Genomic DNA, 22078 nt, shown 5'->3' with positions numbered 1-22078 from the left:
GAGCACGAAGTATAATCATTCTTTTTGTAAGATATTTAAACAAAAAATACTTTTATGTTCTATATCTAAACTTCATTGCAGGAATGACAGGGATTACAAATGTCGGTCATATATGGGAAACGCCTTTTCAAATATTACAAATAAATTATCTCAGTGGATTCAGAAATTCAACAAATGCAGCATAAACTAGTATTTTGGGTTTTTTTTTGTTATAAATAAATAAAGGACCAAATTCTCAGACTCCAGTTTTGTAAGTGCTTGTAGGCCTGATTAATAATTCAGAAGTGTTTGAAGAATCACTCAGTACTTACTTGCATAAAACTCTTACCAAGTTGGTAGGGTGTTGTTAGAGTACCGAATTCAAGTTTCTGCACTAAGTGATTTCTTGTATCTAGCATTATTTTAAACAAGAGAACTGCTACTTTTAACTGTAATTCAGTAGTTCGGTATAGTTCAACTATAATTCAAGTTTGTTCTCTTTTTTACACTATTAAGAAATGTTTAGTGTTTTAGGAATAGAGGCATGAACAATTGTTACCATGAACGCTTGGTCTATATTGAGTCTGTGGTATTCTTGAGAGTATCTGAGGGGTTTCTTACTATTTTTTTTTTTTAAGTGGGATGCAGATGACATAACATATTAGAGAAATGGCTATGAAGGCACTTGAGAACATGAACACAGAAACAATATTTGACTTACGTGCTTGTCTTCGCAGATACTGACTTTAATTGGATTACTTGCATGCCTCAATTTAAACACGCATCATAGTAGCATTACACATTTTGGTGACTTCCTGAGGTCTAGTTGATGTGCGTAGAAGCTTAGTGCCAAGGGAAAGGAGAAACATTTTGATTCTAGCTGGGAATAGGAAAACTGAAATGGGATATTTTTTAGTGTCTTGTACAAAAAAAAAAATTGACTCTTTTTAAGGAGAACAAAGTAAAGAGGAAAAATTCACTAGATCTTAGTTACATGGACTATTGTGTAATCATTCAACAGAGAAATTAAAATCTGTACATTATGAATAGAGGAATTTATTTAACAAAACTTTGTATATTTACCTGAGAGGATTAAAAGTATTTGCTTTTGAGTAATTTACTAAAAACTGCAAATATTATTTTAATTGTTTTGCTGTCAACAAAATGTTACACAGTAACACCCTAAAGGAGCAAAGTCTGCTAGCTTTAGTAATGTGGAATTAAAAGAAGGTTTAAAAATAAAGATTTCTTTATCTATATAGACAAGACTCTTGAGAGATGGATCATTTTGATGGAGTAGTGCTCTGAAATTATGTAGGAGAACAAATTGGACTCCGAGACTCCTGTACAAGGACAGTGTGTAAATCCGAAGGAAGAAACATCCCCTGTACAACATGAAGAATTGTATTCTGGAAATTCCATTTCTTCACTACAGAACAGGTCTGTCTGCCTTGACTTTGAAGTGGCCACATCCCTGGACCGGCTGCTCCAGCCAGTAAAGGTATTGTACGCTTGAGCACAGGGTGGTCAAAGGATGTTAATGTTCCCTAAATCACTAGTTTCGGGCTCATGAGGCATACTTCGCTGGTGTGTCTGCCTGGTTGGTGTTAATGGTGAGACAAAGGGCAGTGACATAGTGAATAAGCTTTGTGAGTCTAATAAAAGTAATGGAATAGATGCTTTAGGTTGTGTACCAGTTACTGGAGGAGACTGCATCAGGAAATGAACATTGACGCTCTCCCAAGGTCATATGCACACCCAGTGCAGACCTCAGGAATTTCTGGAGCATGACTTAGACTCTGTGCATGTGGTGAAGAGTCTGGGGTTTTCAGCAATTAGTGTTGGAATGTCAGTGTCTTGCTATTATTCCTTGAAAGACACATACATTCTGAGGCAACAGTTCCAATATCTTCAAATGCTTTCGAAAGGAATCAGCAATTTATTTAAAATGCAGATGAAGGAACAGTTGTAAGCATGTAGATGTTCATTAGAGAGTTTCATATATAGAGCCACATTTCTGTAGATCTTGTCTTTAGGCGTTCAAACGCTGAAAAGGGTGACAAATTAAATAAAACCTGAAATTATGATTAGATACATTCTTCTAAGCCATGTCTTGAGCAGCAGTTTTATGTGGTGTTGGTTCGTTTAATTGTGGTGAGTTCTGAGGTCAAGGTAAGCATTAAAGCCCAGCGTATTGGTATTATTAAAAATTGTTATTCTTCTATTTCAACAGTTCTTTAACACGGAAATGTTATTGCAGTGGTTGTCTCTAGCATATCTGAATTTAAGTTACCCTGTCTGCTGCAGTAGTACGTATTTGATAACCTGCGTGCTTTTTGCCACCTTCAGAAACATCAGAGAGTCCCTATCCCAAAAACGTTGTCTGCAGTCTGAGGATTTTTCTCTAGCAAATACACCCAAGTTACGGCATAAATTCAGTTTCTTAATTCAGCTGCTAAACTCCTTCATCCCCACGCTTTAGTACACTCCTCCATGGCGGACAGCACGGCTGAAAGTGTGGGACAAACCATATGTAGAACAGAGTAACTTTGCTTTACTTCATTTGAAGTCGTAAGAGCTAGCAAAGCAATGCAAAGTACAGGTGACTGGCCTTGTTTTCATGAGTCTTAGGGCCTTCATTAAAGCTTATGGGAGCAATAGGAATTTTGCTGTGGATTTCAGTAGGAGTATAGTTGCAGAAGTATTTAACCAATAGGGAGCAGAGGTATGCTAGCTATTGCATGATAATGTAATTAATTGATAGTGAACTGTACTGAAAATAGTAATTAACTAAGACTTAAATAATCTGTTCTTCGTTATCAATGTGTATTTTAATCTGCATTAAATAAACGATGTTGTCTTTCTAAAGCTCAGCAAAGACAAAATAGTAAGACTGTTAATTGTGGGAAGGTTGTCCAGAGTACATGATGGGCACGTGGAGATTTCTTTAGAAAGAAGACAAAGGAATGGAATAAACTGTCCCAGCAGAATGCCTAATACACTCCCATTTTACTGGGAAGCCCACTGTTAATTCAACGTATATTGTTGCATTTTTACTATCTGCTTCTGTCTGTTGATGTTTCATTAACTATGATTGTAGCGGTTAAGAAGCTACACATTATCACCAGTCCTTCTTGCTGCTATTGGTTCAGTTATTCATTTACATTCCGGTTAGACTGGGTCCTGGTCATCACTGCAAATTGGAAAGACGAGAATTCCCACTCTGGACCAAATCAGCAATCTCTTAGTCTTCTGAGAGTAGCCAGTGTAAGATGCTTCAAAGAAAGATGTGGAATATCCTGTGATGGATAATTCAGAAAGGAAAAGCATGCAGGACAGGATTTTTCAAAAATAGTTGGAGTTGAGCTAACATCAAAGCATAAAGCTTAATTAGTGTCTGGGGTCATGAGATCCCACTGGATTTTGAAAGTTGTTATACATAAAGCTTTTTGCTCTTGGTATGTTTCTTCTTGATGCATGGTTCTCGTCCCTGATCTGTTTCAAACATAGACACAGGTGTACAAAAGGTGACAAGAAGAAATAAAATTATTTCTTTGAAATATTAAAGCGTATTCAAAATTCAATATTAGCATCAGAGTGAGGAGATATCTCTACCAGCTATTGTATCTTACTACACAGAGGCCTCTAAATCTCAGTAGGCTTCTCAGCGTTAGGCTGGAGAATGTGAATGGACGCTCCCATGTAGCCAAGAGGAAAACGCTGATTAACAGTGTTCCGCAAAGCAGGCTTTGCTGATTACGGAGTCACTCGGAGTTTGAACTGCGAGGTTTTGTGTACCTTGTGACAGAGTCACCCATGACTCTCTGTGCCGTTTCTGTTGTGCTCAGCTATGGGGAGCTGGGGATACCCCGGTACTTTGGGACACGTTGCTGACATCATTCCATCAGCTAATATGCGTTACTGTGAAGCATCTTTTGGATAAAACCTTACACAACAGAGAGCCATGACTTGTATATACCTCCCACAGAACGAAGGATTCAGTTTGTTTCTGAGCAAAGTTTTCCTTGTGACTCTCTGTAAACTTCAGTGTTTCATTCCCAAAGGTACTTGTGTCCATTTGAGATTTTATGAATAATGATAAATAATTATGTTTTAGTATATATTAATAAATCAGTAGGTTGGGTTTTCTTAATAATAGGAATTTAAAAACTGCTTCTTGAGGAAGGCAACTTCTTGGGTAACTCTGGGAGAACTTACCCCATAAAACGCGTTCTTGTACTCCTGATAAAAAGCTTACTTCTGTTGTCAGTGAAGTCCTTAACTTTTAGGTGTTCTCCATAATTCCTTGCTTGCTTATTGCTGTTTTTTTATCCATGATGGTAGTCACAGTTAAGTCCCCTTCTGTCAGTTTGCTTGTTAGCACTTTCTCTGTCCGTGTTCTGTCAGTGCCTTGAAAGAGTCAGTCTTTCAACCCTTCATCACTGAAGGTGATTTCATCTAATTGCATATTTGAAGGCCAACACAACAAATCATTATTAAGAGACTGTCTTGTTTTGGAAGAGGATGCTTTGGCTTAGCCATCGCTTGCAGTATTTTATGAAGAGCAGGGATGGAGATGAGGTTTTTACTACTTTTTATCTCTGGATTAAGGCTGATGCCAGGCTGCTGCTCCGCTTTTTCTTTAGCTCTATGAATCTGAGATGCTTTTCTATCTGTTTCAACAGGAGTATACAGCATATTCTGCAACCAAGCAGATAGCAGACACTGAATCTATCAGCCTCAGAAGAGACACTGATCCCAAATCCTTTACTTCCTGGGGAAATGCTACAGGCACTTCCTTTTCTGCCTTGAGCTGCACTTCAAAATACATTTTAAAAAAAGAGTAAGTTACAACTATTTTTATGAATGGCCTAGTTTTGTTGGCCATTTCAGAGTCTTACTGAGAACATACTTCAGTTTTACTTGACCTGCACCTAGGACCACATTGTCTTCTTTTCATTGAAGCAGCTCACTGAATTGCCCAGGATTTAATGCAGTCTCCCTCTGGAACTGAATGGATGTACCCATGGGATGATGGTGCTTCCAGGAAGGTGGCTATTGAACAGAGTTTTTAAAAAAAGTTTTGTTTGTTTGTTTTAAAATCACAGCCTTAGACTTAGACGCTTAAATCTGCCTGAAGTATTTTGACAAAGTTTGTTTCTCTCTAATCTGGCTGCTGGTGTTAACCTGGCCTAAACTTGCTTGCAAAGGTAAGTGCTTAGTAGGGTTTTACCTTGAATTAACACACCCTTTTCCTTCTCCACTCCCCACAACCTTCTGCTGAAGACAAGACTACATAAAGGCAAGGTTTAGTCTAAGCCATGTTTGGGGTTAACTGCTTGCACGTCAGAGCTATGCTGGCACAGGGGTGTGCTGAGAGAAGAGGATACTAATGGCTAAACCCGTGCGTCTCTCCCGGACATGGGCCTGTTCTTTGCCGTACGGTCTGTGCAGGCAGGAGCGCACAGAAAGAAGCGAGATGAAGGTTACTGGACTGGACCATAACTGGTGATGCAACCAGTAGGAAATTCTGGCAGTTGGCCGCCAGGTGGTACCAGGGCTGCACTTGGGGAATTAAATCTCCTTCGGTTCTGGTCTTCACTTTAAAATAAAAGTACAATAAACCCCCTGCCCACTCCCCAATAGAGTCTGCATAAACGCACCCACCAGCATTGCATTTGGAGGTTAGCTGCATCAGCAGAACTGACTGCTCAGGCAATGTATCCCCTAGCTAGCAAGCCCTTACTTTGTAACAGTTGAGAACAACAGTTGGAGCACGTTAACCTCCCTCATCCCAGCTCTTCATTGCTGCCTTCTCATAATGCTCTGCTTTAGTCTGAGGTGCAGCTTCAAAACCAGCAAGAACCAACGGTGAACTTGTTTTTAAATGAACACAGCTAAGTTGTATAAATAGTCCTGTTTCTGTAATTTTTGTTCCAATACTTTGCCCATCCTACATCACCTCCCTTCCTTTGCAGACCGCTACTACCCTTTTATCACTAGCTGGGCAAAAGTCCACACGTGCGCTGACTGTCCAGCCACCAGGGCAAACAGAAGAGATAAGGGAAGGGCTACACTGTAAACTCAGTTGATAAGAATGCTAATTTAGATTTCTCTTTACTGTCTAGTTTCCAACAGTCAAGTTTGTAGAGAGCCTTGTTGCTATTATCAAGTTTGGCTGCAAAGTGCTATAATACGCGGTGACTAGTTAGGTAGGAAAGAGGGTAGAAGCAGGACAGACAGCTTGCCTTTCAAGATAAGGGCTGGACACTGTTTTTGAATAGAAATAAGAATCTCCTATACAAACTAACTGAAGGATGCAGAGCTTTCAAAAAAAAAAAAAAAAATTAACGTGTACCAGAGCTCCTAGAGTTAAATAATGCTGTAACATTTAAGGCAAAAAAAAATATCGTTTTCTAAAGCTTTTGAACCTTTATAAATTTTGAAGTGAAGAAGTGATAACTTACTTGTTGCACAGCTGAAATTATTCCTCTGTGTTTGTACAACATGAATTTTCAGGAATAAAAATAAGGTTTTCATCCTAGGAACCTGAGAACCAAATGTTTTGCTGAATATAGGATTCAGCTACACCCTTTCCTCTTAAACCTACCATCTGTGAGAAGAGCCAACTGCCTTCCTTTTGGCATATGTTCTCACACACATTCTTCTTTTGCTATGTCCCTGCCATAAACCCCTCTTCCTCCTAAAGAAGTAACATACCACAAGGACAATGTGAAGGTATTACGCTGTACTTGGTCACCTATGTGGACATCCACACTACGGGATCCTGTGAACTGCTACATTAAAAATCGACTACAGTATTTCCAGATGTCTCATTAACATGCATAGTAGCATCTTTAAATAAAGTGAGCAGTTGGGGTTTTTTTTAACACCAAAAGAACTGACCCTGTTGGTAACTGGAAGATGGCAGGCCCAGTCAAACAATGTCCAACGTTTAAGACTGAGTCAGCTACTGTAAGGACACTGGGCTATACCGGGTTAACCAGAAGAGTTTTCTTCCTGGGCAGAAGGAAGACAATTTTTTTAAAAATTACTTGCTTGTTACTGAAAAATTTCAGGCATGGAGAAGAAAAGGAACTTTATAAAGCCAAGGCTTCTACAGCAGCACTCTCGTGCACTCGGTATTATTCTACGCTGAAAAATGCAGCTTTTTCCTTATGCAAAAGTAACTTTAAAAAAATAAATAAATTAATAATTAAGTTGGAAGTGATGGCTTTATGAAACTGTTCCCGATTTCATGATTCCTGGAAGGATTACTCTAAACCTTATTACCCTAGTAGCCTGTTGAAGTTATCCTTCTTCCAAACGTACATTCACCAACATAACAGAAGAGACAGTTGCTGTTCTGAAGTCATTCTAAAGCTTAAAAAAAACCCCGCCACCCAAATAACACCACACACAACCCCTTCCCCCATTTTGCTATAAAAAGATCAGCACACAGAGAAACTATTCTGAGATCTTTTTTGTATTTGAACTGGTGTAGCTAAAGGCCTTTATATTTTTGCTAAATTTTTAAAGCAGTTCAATATAAGGAAGCTGTGTGAAAACTGCTTTTCTTTTACACAACATCAAAATTATTTTTATTTCCTCCATGAGCAGTTTCTCAACTGAAAGGAAATGGAGAAACATACAAATACCTAGAGCAGTGGTAGGTCTGAACACTGACATAAACCAGGATGTTTGACTCAAAACAGGGACAACTTGCTCTGAAAGCGCGTTACAAAAATAGCATGTACACACTCTCACCAGTGCTTAAAATTAAGATACCTGGATACTCTGGAAGAAGGTTACAATCTGGTATTTTTGCCAGGTCGACTTGTTCCTAGCAAATCAAGACTTACTGAGTCTGAGCTGCTTACTGAGTTCTTTTCATGCAAGAAGTGCGAACTGTATGAATTACGTAGGTAATGGATTGTTTGGTATTATAATTTATTTGTATACAATCATCATGTACTCTGCCTCTGGGTACAGTTGAGTGCTGCATGTTCGCTCAGACACGACAACAGTCCTATAATATTATGGGACTATTTGAACTGATGAAAATGTGAATGAATAAAAGAAAAATACAAGGACATAGCAAACAGATTTTGAAAAAAAAGTATCAGTCACAGCGGTTAACTGCAACAAATACTTGGATGGAGGTGGGAGCAGTCTGATTAGTCTCTAGCAGCTGGCTGGCTCTTCTACTGCATGAGCACCTTCAACAACAGCTTTGACACACTTGGCCATTGTCTGGGATGCTCTACTGATTGAATCTGAAAAAAAAAAATATCCAAACATACGTCAGTGTGTTGTAACTGTTCATTTTCAAAATTATACTCAGACCCAATATAAAGGAAATTTAGTACAAGACTGCATAAAAAGAGGATAAAGAAAATTGCTTAGTTGAAAATATAATTCAATAGTCTGTGCTTTATGCAAATTCCAAGTCATTTTACTGGAAGATTTTGTTTCTTTAAAATACTCAAATCCTACATATCTTAGTGGAAAGCTTTAATTGCCTCATAAGAATCTTACTGTAAAGCAATGTAAAATGTATTGCTGATTTCAGAATTAAAAGGCCATACTACACGTACCTGTCATATAAAAGTCTTTTATTGTGAGCTGAGGTGGAACAAGAGGATCAGCAAGAAGTTGTTGCTTCACTAACTGTGGCAGGAAAGGAAAAAAAAGAAAGTCAGCTTCATGAAAGAAACTCGTTACCAAAGCATTTGTTTAGTAAATTCTGCTTTCTGTGCAGGTCAAAGAATGTCTGTAGTACTATATACAAAGAAGGCCCATTTCTTTAAAAAGCATCAAGCTATGCAACAGCACTAAATCATGCCCAGATGCTTCAGTTTTGGTTACCTTTGACAATTCATTTGCCTGGTTGAAGTAGTTAGCCTCTTCCACATCATCATATCGAACCAGATTAGGAGATACTTCTTCTAAACGCTTCCGTATTTGATCAAGGTTCTCATAAGGCAAGGTCATACCAGCCAACTAAGAGATTCACAGAAAGAAATGCCATCAAGTCTAGGGATTTAATACACAGTGGTTTAGATTACCAATCCATCAGCATACCTGAAGTAAAATCAGGAAAAATCTGCACTCCTGAAAACGCAGGCAGTTATAATGTACAAACTGAAGCAATTCTGTTGGACTTCTGATGCCTACAGTTAAGACTTCCTCATGTTAAAAAACTAGGAGGCTGTCCTGTTTGCTATACAAAGGAAAAAGACAAGAAGTACTTTTCTCCTTCCATACAGATGTCACTTGTACTTTCCATAGCCTACCACCAAATGAGATAAAAGTTGATGCAATTATCAATGGATCTTGTTTCCAGTGACTAGTAAGCACGTTAATGATACCAGATCCTGTCCTCAGAGTTCATGTTGTTTTCTTTCTAAAGAGCAAGAAACTGCATCGTCCCACCAGTTTCCTCTAAAGCACTTCATGAAGACCTGCAGAATTTGCAGACCAAGCTTCGCCCATTATGCATTCCAATAGCGTACAGCAGCTACAATATTAGTGTTATCCTCAAAAGGGAAACAGTATGATTTAACTCACGGAATTAACAAAGGATTCAATACAAAACATTACTTCTTAAGCTACAGTCTTGTATTTCCCTGAAAACATACCTCTTTTTTGGAAACACTTTTCAATATAAAAGGAACTGAACCTCTCAGTATATTTTTATTAGAAGCAATTTATAACAGCAATAGTACCTCAGAGACAGCTCTAATAATTCTCCAGTCTTCCCTTGCCATTCCAGGAGGCGTTACTGCTACTCTTGTCTGCTGGGCCCTACCCTCAGTATTCACGTATGTGGCCGCCTTCTCTGTATATGCTGCTCCTGGGAGAATAACGTCAGCCATGGGAGCTCCCACATCCCCGTGATGTCCTAAATACATGGAAAAAGGAAACAGTACACAATCACGTAAGACAAAAATAAGTCAAAATAAAAACAAATGCTTTACTAACACAATACAGAATTTCTGCGTTCCCAGAAAAAAGGAGTTTCTAAGGTTTGCTTAGCCAGTAATATAAAGCCTATTAGGCTGACCGCTCTGAGGTCTTACTTGCCTGATATTCTGGGGAGAATGAACAGACTAGAAGCAGTAGTAAAAGGTAGTTCAGTCCCTATAGTCACTAAGCTTTAGAGGGCTCCTGGAACAAGGATGCTTAGTGAATTAAGGTAAGACCACGGCTCGGTATGACAGAACAGCTGGGAACCAACGCCGTTGTTTGCCAGGTTTGAAGCTATGCTCCAGAAGACCCAACTGATTTATATTCCCTTATTGTTCATCAGCATTTTCTCATTTTAACCTAAGAAATAGGTAACTAGTACCTCAGTTGCGTGTTGAAAGTTCTATTTCTTGGCAGAAAATAAAGGCTAGAACTTATCAAAGGGTCAGATATGTTTGTAAGAATATGCCACTGTTTAGGCTTTCTCTCCATCTATTAGATAACAACACTTCTTAATAATTACCTTGATAGATGATAAAACAGTCCTTTGGCAAATCCTGACGTGTTATACAACCTGAGTCTGCTCCCAAGAGATACAATACTTGGGGAGGATTTTTCCTAATCGCCTCCACTCCTGGTTTGAAACCCAGATCCAAAGCAGCTACCTGGCTTGCAACCCTGTAGGAACAAACACATTATGACTTCAAATTATTTCAGATTTTCCCTCTCTCATCAGAACAGACCTAACTTCTTTTTTTTGACTAAGTATTTCAAAGGGACATAAGAGGTCTCTTAACAGTAACAGGGCAAAAATGAAGCATAAAGGCAGCTGAAAATTTTGACAGAGTATTTGACAGAATATCAGGTTGTTTTTGCATTTTGACGAACTAATGCCATTTGAAGTTTTTGTGGGGAATCTCACCTATTTAAGATGGGATAGCAAAATAAAGGCAGACATTCCAGGTCAGGGCCTAGTGGCAGGCAGCTCACTTGTCATCTGGAACATCAAGGTTCACGTTTCAGCTATGAATTGAACCCTCTACAGGCCTTTAATTTAGGGCACTCACGTGGAAGATGAAAGACCAGCTACTGGACTATCAGCTAGTCTGAAGCATCTAAGACTTAAGACCACTATTTCATCACTATTCGGTTATTCACACATAAAAATACTTTTAAAAGAATAAAACAGTAATTTTCATTTTCTGGCAGTCTTTTTCTTTTCCAAATAAACAGTTTTGCATAACCCTGCATAATTAGGTGCCAGATTTACAATTATATTGAAAAAAAAAAAAGATTCTCTCTGTTCTCTCTGTATAGATCTTTCAGTGCTACTCATGTTCGTCTGACATAGTCAGACATACAAGTTCCAATAAGTTAAGTTGCTTTTTACACTTAACGGTAGAGAGGATGGTGCACCAAAAGAATGAAAGTCAATATGAAAGACTGCCAAACCACATGTAAAAAAGATATTGTGAGCATTCCTTATCTCATCAGTGTTTTGGTAATAAATGTTTCCCTTTCAACAGCAGGATTTAATTTAAAATTCCAGTTTCCTTCAGAGGACCAAGCCCTGCTCTTGCTATACTTAGTTTTACATCAGTGAAGCTGCTTTTGGCAGAAGGACTTTGTTGAGTCTCTGAATCTGAGCACCACCATGTTTGCTGAAATAATCTTTCCTTTACAGAGGTTGTCAATTTGACAGACAGGAGTTTTAGACAGTAGAGGACTGTCCCAAAAGAACCTTGCCTATTAAAAGGAATAATATCTCAATAAACTGAATAACTAAGATAAAAGGCTCTAAAATTAAAAGTTTTGAAGCTTTTCTATTAACTATTCAGTTAAGAAACTGCACAGTAAAAGGAATATTATAAGAAACCATATTATTTAAATACTCTTGCCGTTTTGTTTGGTTTTCTTCCTCTAGATAAAAAGCAATCATTCAGCAAGTGACGTTGGTCTGCTGTGCATCCTACTGAAAACGGTGGTATATTATTAAGCTCTCTTGTATTCTATACCTCTAAATTTACACTTTAAATTCTACATATAAATATAACAGATTAATAAGATCTCATGGAGAGTCTGAGAAGTTTGCCAGGTCAAGGAACTCATTTTTATTAAAAAGTTTCTCTTAGTTTGTACTTGTATATATTCCCTATAGGTTCTAACCTGAGAGGCTGCCCGCGTGTACACAAAGAAATCTGCACACATACATTGTGGTAACTTGTGTACGCACAACGTGAATGAAAATGGCTCCCAAAATAGCTTTAAAGCAAACCTGTGGAGGATGTTCATGACTTTCCAATCAGAACCAACACCGCTCTTAGTCCTGGCATTTTGTGCAATGGTGGAAACGGCAGCATGGATAGCTGCTCCATCGCCGCGTTGCAGTGCTGCACTACCTACCACCACCATTGGCTTTTTGGCCTGGTCAAGGACCTGTGCAAGTAGAGGTTCAAGAAATTCATTCCAAGGCTCTGAAGACAATTCTTGGTGCAGATAACATAACAAATCCCGTAATTTCTACGTAAGTCTTCCATGCAAAGCTATAGTTCTGAAATGGTCATCATTTCATTTAGACATAGAGCCAAGAGAAACTGCTATAAGCAGTATGCTACCCTGTCAATACAGAACTATACCCTTGATAACCAGACATGTAAGTGGAAACAGTGGCAATTGAAACAGCCTGGTTTATATCAAGAACTATTCCAGGAGTTTCCTGCACTGCAAAGTTTTATGCACCTGAATATATTAACAGTTCACACATACTTTGTGCACACTAATCATTATCCTCATCTCAAAAGCAAATAACCCCATAAACAGTGTGGTACTTCTCTTCAAATCTATTCTGGGGGGAATTCAGGTTATTATTCAATACATCTCAAATGTAACAGTCACACTCTTAAGTTGTGTGTACCTTGGAGAATGCGTGTTTTCCAGAAGCAATGTCCTGAAGTATCTGTGGGGATTCTCCTAGATGATCATATGTGTAGGTCAAATTCACAGGAGAGCCAACAAGGGCCACTTGCAAGTCATTGTGAAGCCAGCTGAAAACACAGCAAACATCTTAGAAAAATCAAAGAAATACAGAGTTTTACTCAACCGAAGCCACTAATTACAATTTTAGCAATAACTTGAGAGAGGATGCAAATTCTTTCAAAGGAATTTACATGGCATTCATTGTTTTGCTAACACGCAGTTTAGCATTATTGTGACTGTTAAGCAAGTTCAAGGTTTTTTTAGAAAGACTATCTATGTACATTTGGGACCAGTGCAGCAACACGCCTTATATGAAAAGCTCGTAACAGGATTCTCTCCTCCCCTCAAACTTTTGCCAATTCAGTGGGAAAAAAGCTGCACAAAATGAGGTGCTGCAACTTTAAACCATCTTTTCCAGTGTTAGGCAAAAACAAACACCACAAAAAAACTCCACGCCTACAGCTACTATGAAGTTTACTTAGCTTGACTTAACTCTTAGTTACTTCAGAACTGAAGTTAAAGTCATTTGTAGGAGGAAAGAATTCTGAATTTGACAGTGCTCACGGTTTTAGCAATCCACTTATTTACTAGATAAACAGAGAAAAATTTAGCGGGTTAGAAAATTTTTCCTTTTTTGCAGCTTCTCATAGCACGGACTTATAAAAATATATGAATCGTTCATAAATTTCAATGCATTTTTTCCTCTCAAAAATTTAAGGCCATTATGGAAGATCCTAGCATTAGGAAGGACAGGGCTTTTATGAACCTCAGTTCTCTCCTGCTGACATACCTTGTTAAAGTTGAATTAGCTAAGTTCAAAAGTTTGGGAAAGCCACATTACTTGCCAAAGAAAACGTTAAACTTCAACGACTGCTTCTAAAATCAGCACGTCTGATTTGTTACAGCAACAACACAAAAAGCAGCAAACTGATGCTGAAAATAATTCTTTATGGAATATGCTTTAACAAACTTCTGTAAGACAGAAAATCTGACGTGTTTGTGTAATGTAACAAAGGAATAAATGTCTGAGTATATGAACTTACATAAAATGTCAAAGTGAGAATGAACAACAACACAGCTATGCACTACAGGGAGAAGAGACCCCCTTTTTCTACACATATATCACCATTCCCTTTACTAAAAGGTGAACTAAATCCAGTGAGTCCCTCTGGATGAATGTTCTCAACTTACTGCCTGCAGCTCCACCTGAGCACTGTATCAAATCCAGATGGATTTGCACGCTTATTCACCACCAAGGAATACAAACCTCTTTCGAATTCTAGCATTAAAAAGCGGAGCCTCAAAGCGTGGATTGGTGCCAACCAGAAGCAGGACATCTGCCTCCTCCACTCCAGCAATCTTGGTATTAAGTAGGTAGTTAGAGCGTAAATCTGTGCTATAACAAAAAGATGTGAGAAAGGAAGAGGATGAGAATTCAGCAAAGGGAAGGAATGAAGGTATGTTAAAGATCTAGATGTTCAAAATATTTTTTCATCTCAGGAATAGAACAGGGAAAGAAGAGATTTCTCAATCTGAATTACTAATCCAAATAAAAAGTAAAAGCCTCTCTCTTTCATGAGTATCAGAGACAACAAAACATTAAAGGAATTACAATGTGGATATTTCCTACATTTACAGCTATTGGCAGCCTTCACAAACTTCATCTGCTGTTACACAGTTTATAATTATGGCCATAGTTGTACTACAGTCTATTTCTATTTGTGTTGTGAAAACTAAATTAACTTACAACAAAGTGTAACTGGCTTTCAGTAGCCTACTGTTAAACTGCAGCAGCCTCAACATACAGTAAAGTGTTCAACTCTTGCTGTACTAGAAACCATGTATCAACTCACAATCCATAAGTACTCCTTGTAAACAGATACTGTCAATTCAAACAAAACCTGCTAATGCATCAGCAACTGCTATCCTTGGTCATTTCAGAACCGTACCATGAGGTGATCTGCAGACCGGAAAGTTTATTAAAGTACTAATTACAGACGAACTTCGCCTGGACTCTTACCCAGCTCCGGCAGTAGGGAAGACCTCTTCGGTGCAGAGCGTATCACAGTTTACTCTATTCAATAAGTCTTTCAGAGCTATTAGCGCTTCTGCATCCACCAGTCCTCCTACTATTGCTGCTACTTTCTTACCTTCAACAGCCTGTAGCTGGAGAGAGAGAAAGCATAAAGATAAGCAAAAGAAACCACTGAAATAAATCCCATTTGGCCCAGGTAAACGTTTGTTACATGAGGACGTCCCAAAGCCAGCAGTGCAACCTCTGGCCTGGAGTAGCACAAGCTGATCAGCAGTGTCTGACTTCTGCAAGGCAGCAACTCCAGCTCCTTCAGAACTCACGATAAGCAAAGAACAGCTCTCTATATTCTATGCAGGTCTCTCCCACTCGAGTTATTGCTCAGATGTGGCTAATTCTCATCTGGTGTGGCGAGGAGAGGAAGATTGGTGAATGCTTTTATTTTAATGAAGCTACAGCACAGACAGAATACAAACTTCCATAACACAAGCTCAGGTAGTAAACTCAACTCAAAGGTATTATCTGCGAAGCAATAGCTTTCGTAACAAACCCTGCTACTGTACCACGGGCAAAAACATCCTTGAGGAAAGTTCAATTACAGTTATTCAATTCTACTTCATCCCACATAAAATTCTAAATCAAAATCCAGAGCAGTCATGCAGCACTTCATTTGAGCAGCAGAATCAATCACCACGCAGAGAAAGCACTGAGGCAAGCGCAATTCAGATATAAGTAATACTGAATTAATGGCTTTGATGGCAAAAGTGGAGATAGCACAGTTTAAATAAATTTGAAGAAGTCTTCAGATAGATCAGAGTAATTCAGGAAAGTTGCTTCCTCCTACATTTCTGAGAGAACGGTTTAGTTTCCTATTTAAATAAAAGTAATTTCTCTCCCAATGCCCCAAATGAAATCATGATAAGACAAGGTTCTTCAGATGGTCTAATCCATGAAACAGGAAAGAATATTCTGAAGAAGAAATTTATATGGAAATACAATGGATTAGAAGTCAAATGCTCCCCTCTAACCTTGAAGAAAAAAAGCCCTCTTCTATATAACAGTTTTCATATTAATCATTGTAACATGTCCAGCGTTAGAAATTAATTGTACATTACATATATTGAAAGTTGTTCTTACCACACCAGCAACACGAGTTAATACATCCTCCCACGAGGCATAAACAAATAGTCCTTTCTCATTTTTGATCATTGGCTGAGTAAGTCTCTGGCGCTTCAGACCATCGTAAGCAAACCTACATGAACACCACTGATATTACTAAAGAGCAAAGGCAAAGATAATTTTGTATACTAAATATTTTCTAAGACTGAGTTTTCTAATAGCTTGCGATGATTAGAAAAGAGAAACATAAGAAATATTCCACTTTAACTTTTCCTTCTCAAAAACAAGCGAAAAAATCTGATACAAATAAAAAAGTTACTGTAAAAAAAACTACAAAAATGAAAACTTCAGAAAAACTCAGTAACTTCAATTATATTATTAAAATAATGTTTTACCAATTATTCTTCACTATAGCTTTACGATATTAACAGTGGAATCCAAAAGTCAGTGCAACTGTTCACGTCTCTGGTTCTGCAAAGTGTGCCTTTAACGCATGCACAAACGCACACATGGGCACAAACACCTCCCACACACCTCGTTTTGTCAGATATCCATTCCTCGTTGATATCTTCATGCAGCCTTGGCAAAATTCTCATCACTTCTCCAGTCCTCGTGCTCACTACGATGTTGCTTCCAACTGCATCAAGAACATCAATTGACTCTACCTTCCTGTTCAGAACAGATAAATCATTTGCAGTTTTCTATACACAAGCAGCAACAGACTGCATAACAAACAAAACAAAAAAAAGTGCTGTAGGCTTATCTTTAGATATACATAGAAGAGCTTAGTTTCACAAGATATTTTAAATGTCTTCAACAATTACAAAGTTATTCTCCTTTATACACATTTTGTTTACTGAGCAACCAGCACAACCTACAAGTCCAAAACACTTTAGAGCAAAAATAAGGGAAGAATAGTTGACAAAGTGTAATGTTCTTCCTTTTCTTGAATGAGCTGTGAGTAAACGACAGAATTTGTGTTAGATTCACTCTATGGAAAAGTCTACAACAAAACCACAGAGAATAAAAATCAAAGAAAACCCTTGGTATCATGGATGGGCATACTCTAAGATAAAGTGTATGACAGAAACGGAGAAAGCTGCATCATCAGTATGAGTTAAGATACATACCTTGTCTCCCATGGGCGTGCAGTAAAGGCATATGGCTTGGAGGTAAGAGCACCAACTGGGCAGATGTCAATAATATTTCCTGATAACTCAGACATGAACATTTTTTCAACATAAGTACCAACTTGCATATCGTTTCCTCTTCCTGTTGTTCCCAAGTCATCTACCCCTGCAACCTCGCTAGCAAACCTGGTAGATGCAAAAAGAATGAAAAACACATGTGGAACGTACAACAGCAACATAGCACATTTTTCAACCCTCATCTCATTTTCTTAAGATAAAACATTTGCTTTAGTTCACACACCTGAAAGAAGAAGAACACAATTGTTTAGATGCATTAGTCAGTGTCATCACATGCAGGACTTTACATCTGCAGAATTTCATTCAGACGGGGCTACAAAAGCTAGGTGGAGTTAAATCAAATAACAGAGCAATTCAGTGCTCAGTGAGTTTCACAGTCTGAGCCCAAGACTAGTCCTAACTAACAAGTTCTTTCTAGAACTAGGAGAGTACATTGTATTCTTCTTCATCTGGCTCAGGTTAGCAGGTACTGAATCTCAGGACCACAGAATAGCATACATATAGCTACCAGAGGCTGTCAAGAATGAGTAAGTCTTCAACTGTGACTGAGGAAGTCTCTTATTAATGTTTTAAAATCCCTTCTGGCACTTTCTTACCTTCAACACTAACACCACAGGATCAGTTCTGCCCTGTAGAATTCTGATTTCACTTTGATGTTTTGGCCAGTCTATTTCCTGCGTGACAGCTATCTGGTAGCTCTGGGAAACCAGCTATCAGTCCCTACCAGAAATAAAATTCTTAAGTACAGTCAGAAAAGAGGTAAGAAAAATTGACTGCCTCTGACAGCGTGTTTTTCACAAGTAACAAACTGATACAAATACATGTGCTCAGTACTCTCCTCCAGTGAAAAATAAAGGCCATTACCTGATACATCGAGTGCACTGTATACACCGAGTCATGATTGTTTTGACTAACGGGCCAATGTTCTTGTCCTCCACAGCACGTTTGCCCTCTCTAAATCTACTCCTATCACTGCCAAACATCATCGATTGATCCTAGAACAGACAACAGAAAACAGACATATCCAGGTTGCTGGAAAGCAGAATTTCACCCAAGACAAGAGTATTAATACATAAGTCTAGGCAATTTGATTGGATGTTGTACCTGTAGATCACATTCTCCACCCTGATCACAGATAGGACAGTCCAATGGGTGATTTGCCAGCAGGAACTCCATTACACCCTCTCTGTTGGGTTCACAAATTAAAGTTAATGTCCACTTTACATCATTTAGCAAATAGTACAACTAACCAGCTACAGGAGGCCAAAAGGAAGGTACCTTGCTTTCCTGGACTTCTCAGAATTTGTCAGTATGTTCCAGCCCTTCATAACTGGCATGGCACAGGCAGCAACTGGCTGCAATCATCATAAAAAGCAAGCATGAACACAACATATTTCTTCTCAACATGGGCACAAACCCCAACCTCCCAATCTGTAAGAGCTCTAGAACTTTGATCCATAAACAATCCCTGCGGCCCAATGGGAAGAAAGGAAAAACCTGCTTTGAGCAGCCAAATGACAACAATTTGTCTGCTAATGATAGCGCAAACAATTATTTACAAGATTTCAACTAGGCCCTAAGCACAGCAGAAAATTGTCACTCCTATGAAACATACAAAAATACCTTGGGAGCTTTCTCGATTTCCACAAGACACATCCTACAGTTTCCAGCAACAGAGAGACGATCATGGTAACAAAAACGAGGTATCTGAATTCCAGCCTTTTCACAGGCCTATAAAGAACAAGAAACAAAGGAAAATTGAATTTTAGTTAGAGCTCTCAGTTCCTCATAAAACATTATTCAGTTTTTCAAAGAATAACAGCGTTAGTGCCCAGGAGTATAGTGCATTCAACCTTCCATCTTAAGAAGTGACTATAAATAAAAAAGTGATCAAGCAGAAACATGTCAGGTTACCAATTACAAATACATTTTTTCCAAAATTTGTAACTGCTTGAGAAAATGAGAACTAACTTCTCTTTCATTCTTTCTTCCAAGAATAGAGAGAACCCTCTCTAATAGATAGGGCACTAGCAATAAATATAACTTTTTAAAGAAAGCATGCACTATTTAAAGAAAAGTACAAAAAGAGAAAAATTTGAAAAATATAAAGGAAATAACAATAGGCATAATGACTTCAGATAATTCAATAACACAGATACTCTCTATAAACGTACTGGAGCATAGTCAATCTTCACCTTCAGTAAAACCCCAAACTCAGAAACATTCTTCCATGACATGGCTGAATAAGAGATAGGAGGACAGAGGCAACAGATTTCCAGAGAACAGATGAAGACGGTCTTTCCTGCATAAAATCCCCATGGCTGATGGGATCTATGCTACAGCGCTAGCTACGCCTGTCAGAAGAAACACTACTGAATTCAATAAAAAAGAACTACCAAGATCTAGTTTTTCTGATGATTTCTACAAAAAATTATCACATGTAAGCAACACTAAAAAACTAATAAAAAACAGCATTTAAGAAAATACTACATTAGACTCCTCCTAGGGGCATTCTAATGTCTAAATAAATTAGTAACTTGTATCCAAAGAATGAGGGATATATTTTGAAACAAACACTATGTACTTCAATGTTCTAACTCACTATACCACATCTCCATTTAATGGCTTCCTAAAAAGAAGTTAGACTGGGAAAACATCTACTTGAAATTTTGGCCTGAAAAGCAACAATGCTGAGTACAGGCTGGGAGATCCATGTTCCATTTCTCCGTACACCAAGAAGAATAAAAGCAGCAAAGCATCAGCATTCTGAATCATAAGAATAACCAAAAGGAGACCATCCCTCCTTTAGCTGAGATGCCACTTTAGTTAAGATACAAAATTAACAGGTTCTGAAAGACTACGGGGTCTCGTAGAGTTCAGAGCTAGAACTTCAACCAGAATTTATCAGAGTCTGTTACTGCATTGCATACATTTTTGCAGCTGGGATTGCAGCTGCATGCATCTTCCTTCTTTCAGGAAATCATGGCAGATGCTTCTTTTTCAAACACTGAACTCTCCAAATGATTTCTGCCACGTGAAATTGCATCACAGTCATTGAAAATACCCCTAAAGAATTGCAAGAAACAATGCAAAGGATTTTTTTTTTTTCTGTATAGATTAGAACATGCTGCCAGGAAGTGAGTGAGATGGGGAGTCCAAGAAGAACTCAGCATGCCGCTTCCCACACCTGAAGTACTGTGGTTCCTGGGTTCACCAATACAGGATGACCGTCCACAAACACCTCTATTTGGTTGCTGGCTGCTGTCGCAGTTGTACGTCCTGAGAGACATGGAAAAAGAAAACGAAAACTTTCAGTTACTGCTAGATGCAAACTGTCAAACCCCATGTTCCTTATCTTACTGTTACCCAGTAGTGGTACAATACCAGTTCTATAAGCAGCACAACACAGAATTCCAGAGCTGTGAACAAAGCACACCTACATGCCCTTCGGTAAGTCAACTACACATGCACTAATTTTACCACTACACACACACAAACATAAACCGGATACACTTACCACGCGCTTTGGAGGACTGGGAGACCCCAGCTAAGGTCCTGCGGACAGCAGGTAGGCGAAGCATGGTGCTTTGGGAAGAGAGAAAACAGCATTAAGCTTTGATCAACTCAAATGCTTGCGGACAGGTTTTAAGCAGGCAGAGCAGAAAGTTCTATACCAGCTGCAAAAAATACGTGTGCGCCTACGGGTACAGAGCTATAGGAGACCAAAAGGTCACTTTCTTAAACTCCAGGATGCGCAGCTCTTTCCACAACGGCTCCTACTTCGCACATCCGTAAGCCACCGCGCATTAAACGCGGGGAAGGAAACCTTCAGGTGACCAACAGCTGGAAGCGCGGCGCGCGCCGCTGGCTCCGCAGAAGCTGCCAGGAGCGCGGACCAAGGAGGAGCAGCCACCGGGAGCGGGCGGCACCTTCGCTGCAACCGGTTCGCGTTCACAACCGCTCGCCAAGGCGCACAGCGGGCGCCCCGCCGCCCTCCCGAGGGGCGGCTGCGGCCGGGAGCCGAGCAGGCGCCGCGCCCGCAGCGGGCCAAGGCGCGGGGTCTGCCCGCCCCGCCCCGCCCCGCCGCCGGGCCCCGGCCAGGCGGCGTCCCCGGGGGCTCGGCCGGCGGCAGCACTGCCCGGCGCGGGGGTCACCTTGGAGGCGCCTCCGCCGCTGCCCGCCGCCGAGCCCGTCAAGGGCACCGGGAGCAGCGGCGGGAGGCGGGCGCCCGTAACGGCGCCACCGCAGCTCGGCGTCCCCGCGGTGCGAGTGCGCGGCCGCCGCCGTCCCGGCCACGGCACTCGCCGTTACCTGGCGCGCGCCGCGCGACAGAGGCGCCTCGGCCTTCCTCGCCGCTACAGGGGCTGCCCTCCGCCTCGGCCTCTATGGCGGCGGCCTCGGCCCTTTCCGCCGCTCCCCGGAGCCTCCTTCGGCAATCTTCGCAGCAGGCAGCCTCAGCCGCGTTGCGACGTGCGCGTTCGGCAATCTTCGGAACAGCTTCGGGGATTTCCGTCAGGGTATCGGCGAACGGTGGCACTCGGCAAGTTCCGCCAGCCGCCCAGCGCCTTCTCGGCCACCGTCAGACACGCCGCCCTCGGCAATTTCCGTCTCCTGCTGCTTTCTTCGTCCAACTGCGGCGACTTCCGCTGGTGGCAGCGGTCCAAGGGGGGGGTGGAGGTGGGGGGGAGGAGAGCACCGGTAATGTTACAGTTCCCTCGTGACGCTGAAAAGCTTCCTGGGATTTGCCGTTAACTTCACATTTATTGCTCTGCTCCTTCCCTGCACCTCCGATGTC

The 22078-nt window shown here is 40.1% G+C and overlaps 1 protein-coding gene across 7 annotated transcripts; it reads right to left on the bottom strand.

Moving 5' to 3' along the window:
- Nucleotides 1-1902: 1902 nt before the first annotated feature.
- On the bottom strand, nt 1903-21952 carry NDUFS1 (NADH:ubiquinone oxidoreductase core subunit S1). 7 transcript variants are annotated; one of them, XR_015222295.1, is made up of 22 exons: nt 21595-21952; nt 20801-20868; nt 20471-20562; nt 18907-19014; nt 18562-18638; nt 18388-18469; nt 18148-18278; nt 17206-17391; nt 16610-16744; nt 16094-16208; nt 14945-15090; nt 14192-14320; nt 12863-12992; nt 12224-12384; nt 10472-10626; nt 9708-9883; nt 8848-8982; nt 8577-8649; nt 8132-8255; nt 6886-6999; nt 3778-5034; nt 1903-3469 (listed from the first exon to the last, which is right to left on the bottom strand). XR_015222295.1 is itself a non-coding variant. In XM_086615779.1 (20 exons), exons 2-19 carry the CDS (start codon nt 20862-20864, stop codon nt 8164-8166), a joined length of 2187 nt encoding a protein of 728 aa, XP_086471905.1. In that variant the 5' UTR covers nt 20865-20868; nt 21595-21952; the 3' UTR covers nt 1903-5034; nt 8132-8163. The 7 variants fall into 7 exon arrangements, 4 of the variants coding, with proteins under 4 accessions (XP_086471905.1, XP_086471906.1, XP_086471903.1 ...); XR_015222294.1 differs by having other exon boundaries at nt 1903-4680; nt 4892-5034; XR_015222293.1 differs by having other exon boundaries at nt 1903-5034.
- Between the last annotated feature and the right edge of the window lie 126 nt (nt 21953-22078).

This window comes from Tauraco erythrolophus, chromosome 8 (assembly GCF_009769465.1).
Source record: "Tauraco erythrolophus isolate bTauEry1 chromosome 8, bTauEry1.pri, whole genome shotgun sequence".
NCBI classification, from domain to species: domain Eukaryota; kingdom Metazoa; phylum Chordata; class Aves; order Musophagiformes; family Musophagidae; genus Tauraco; species Tauraco erythrolophus.
The sequence above is the reverse complement of the archived record's forward strand: the minus strand, read 5'-3'. Positions and strand labels throughout refer to the sequence as shown.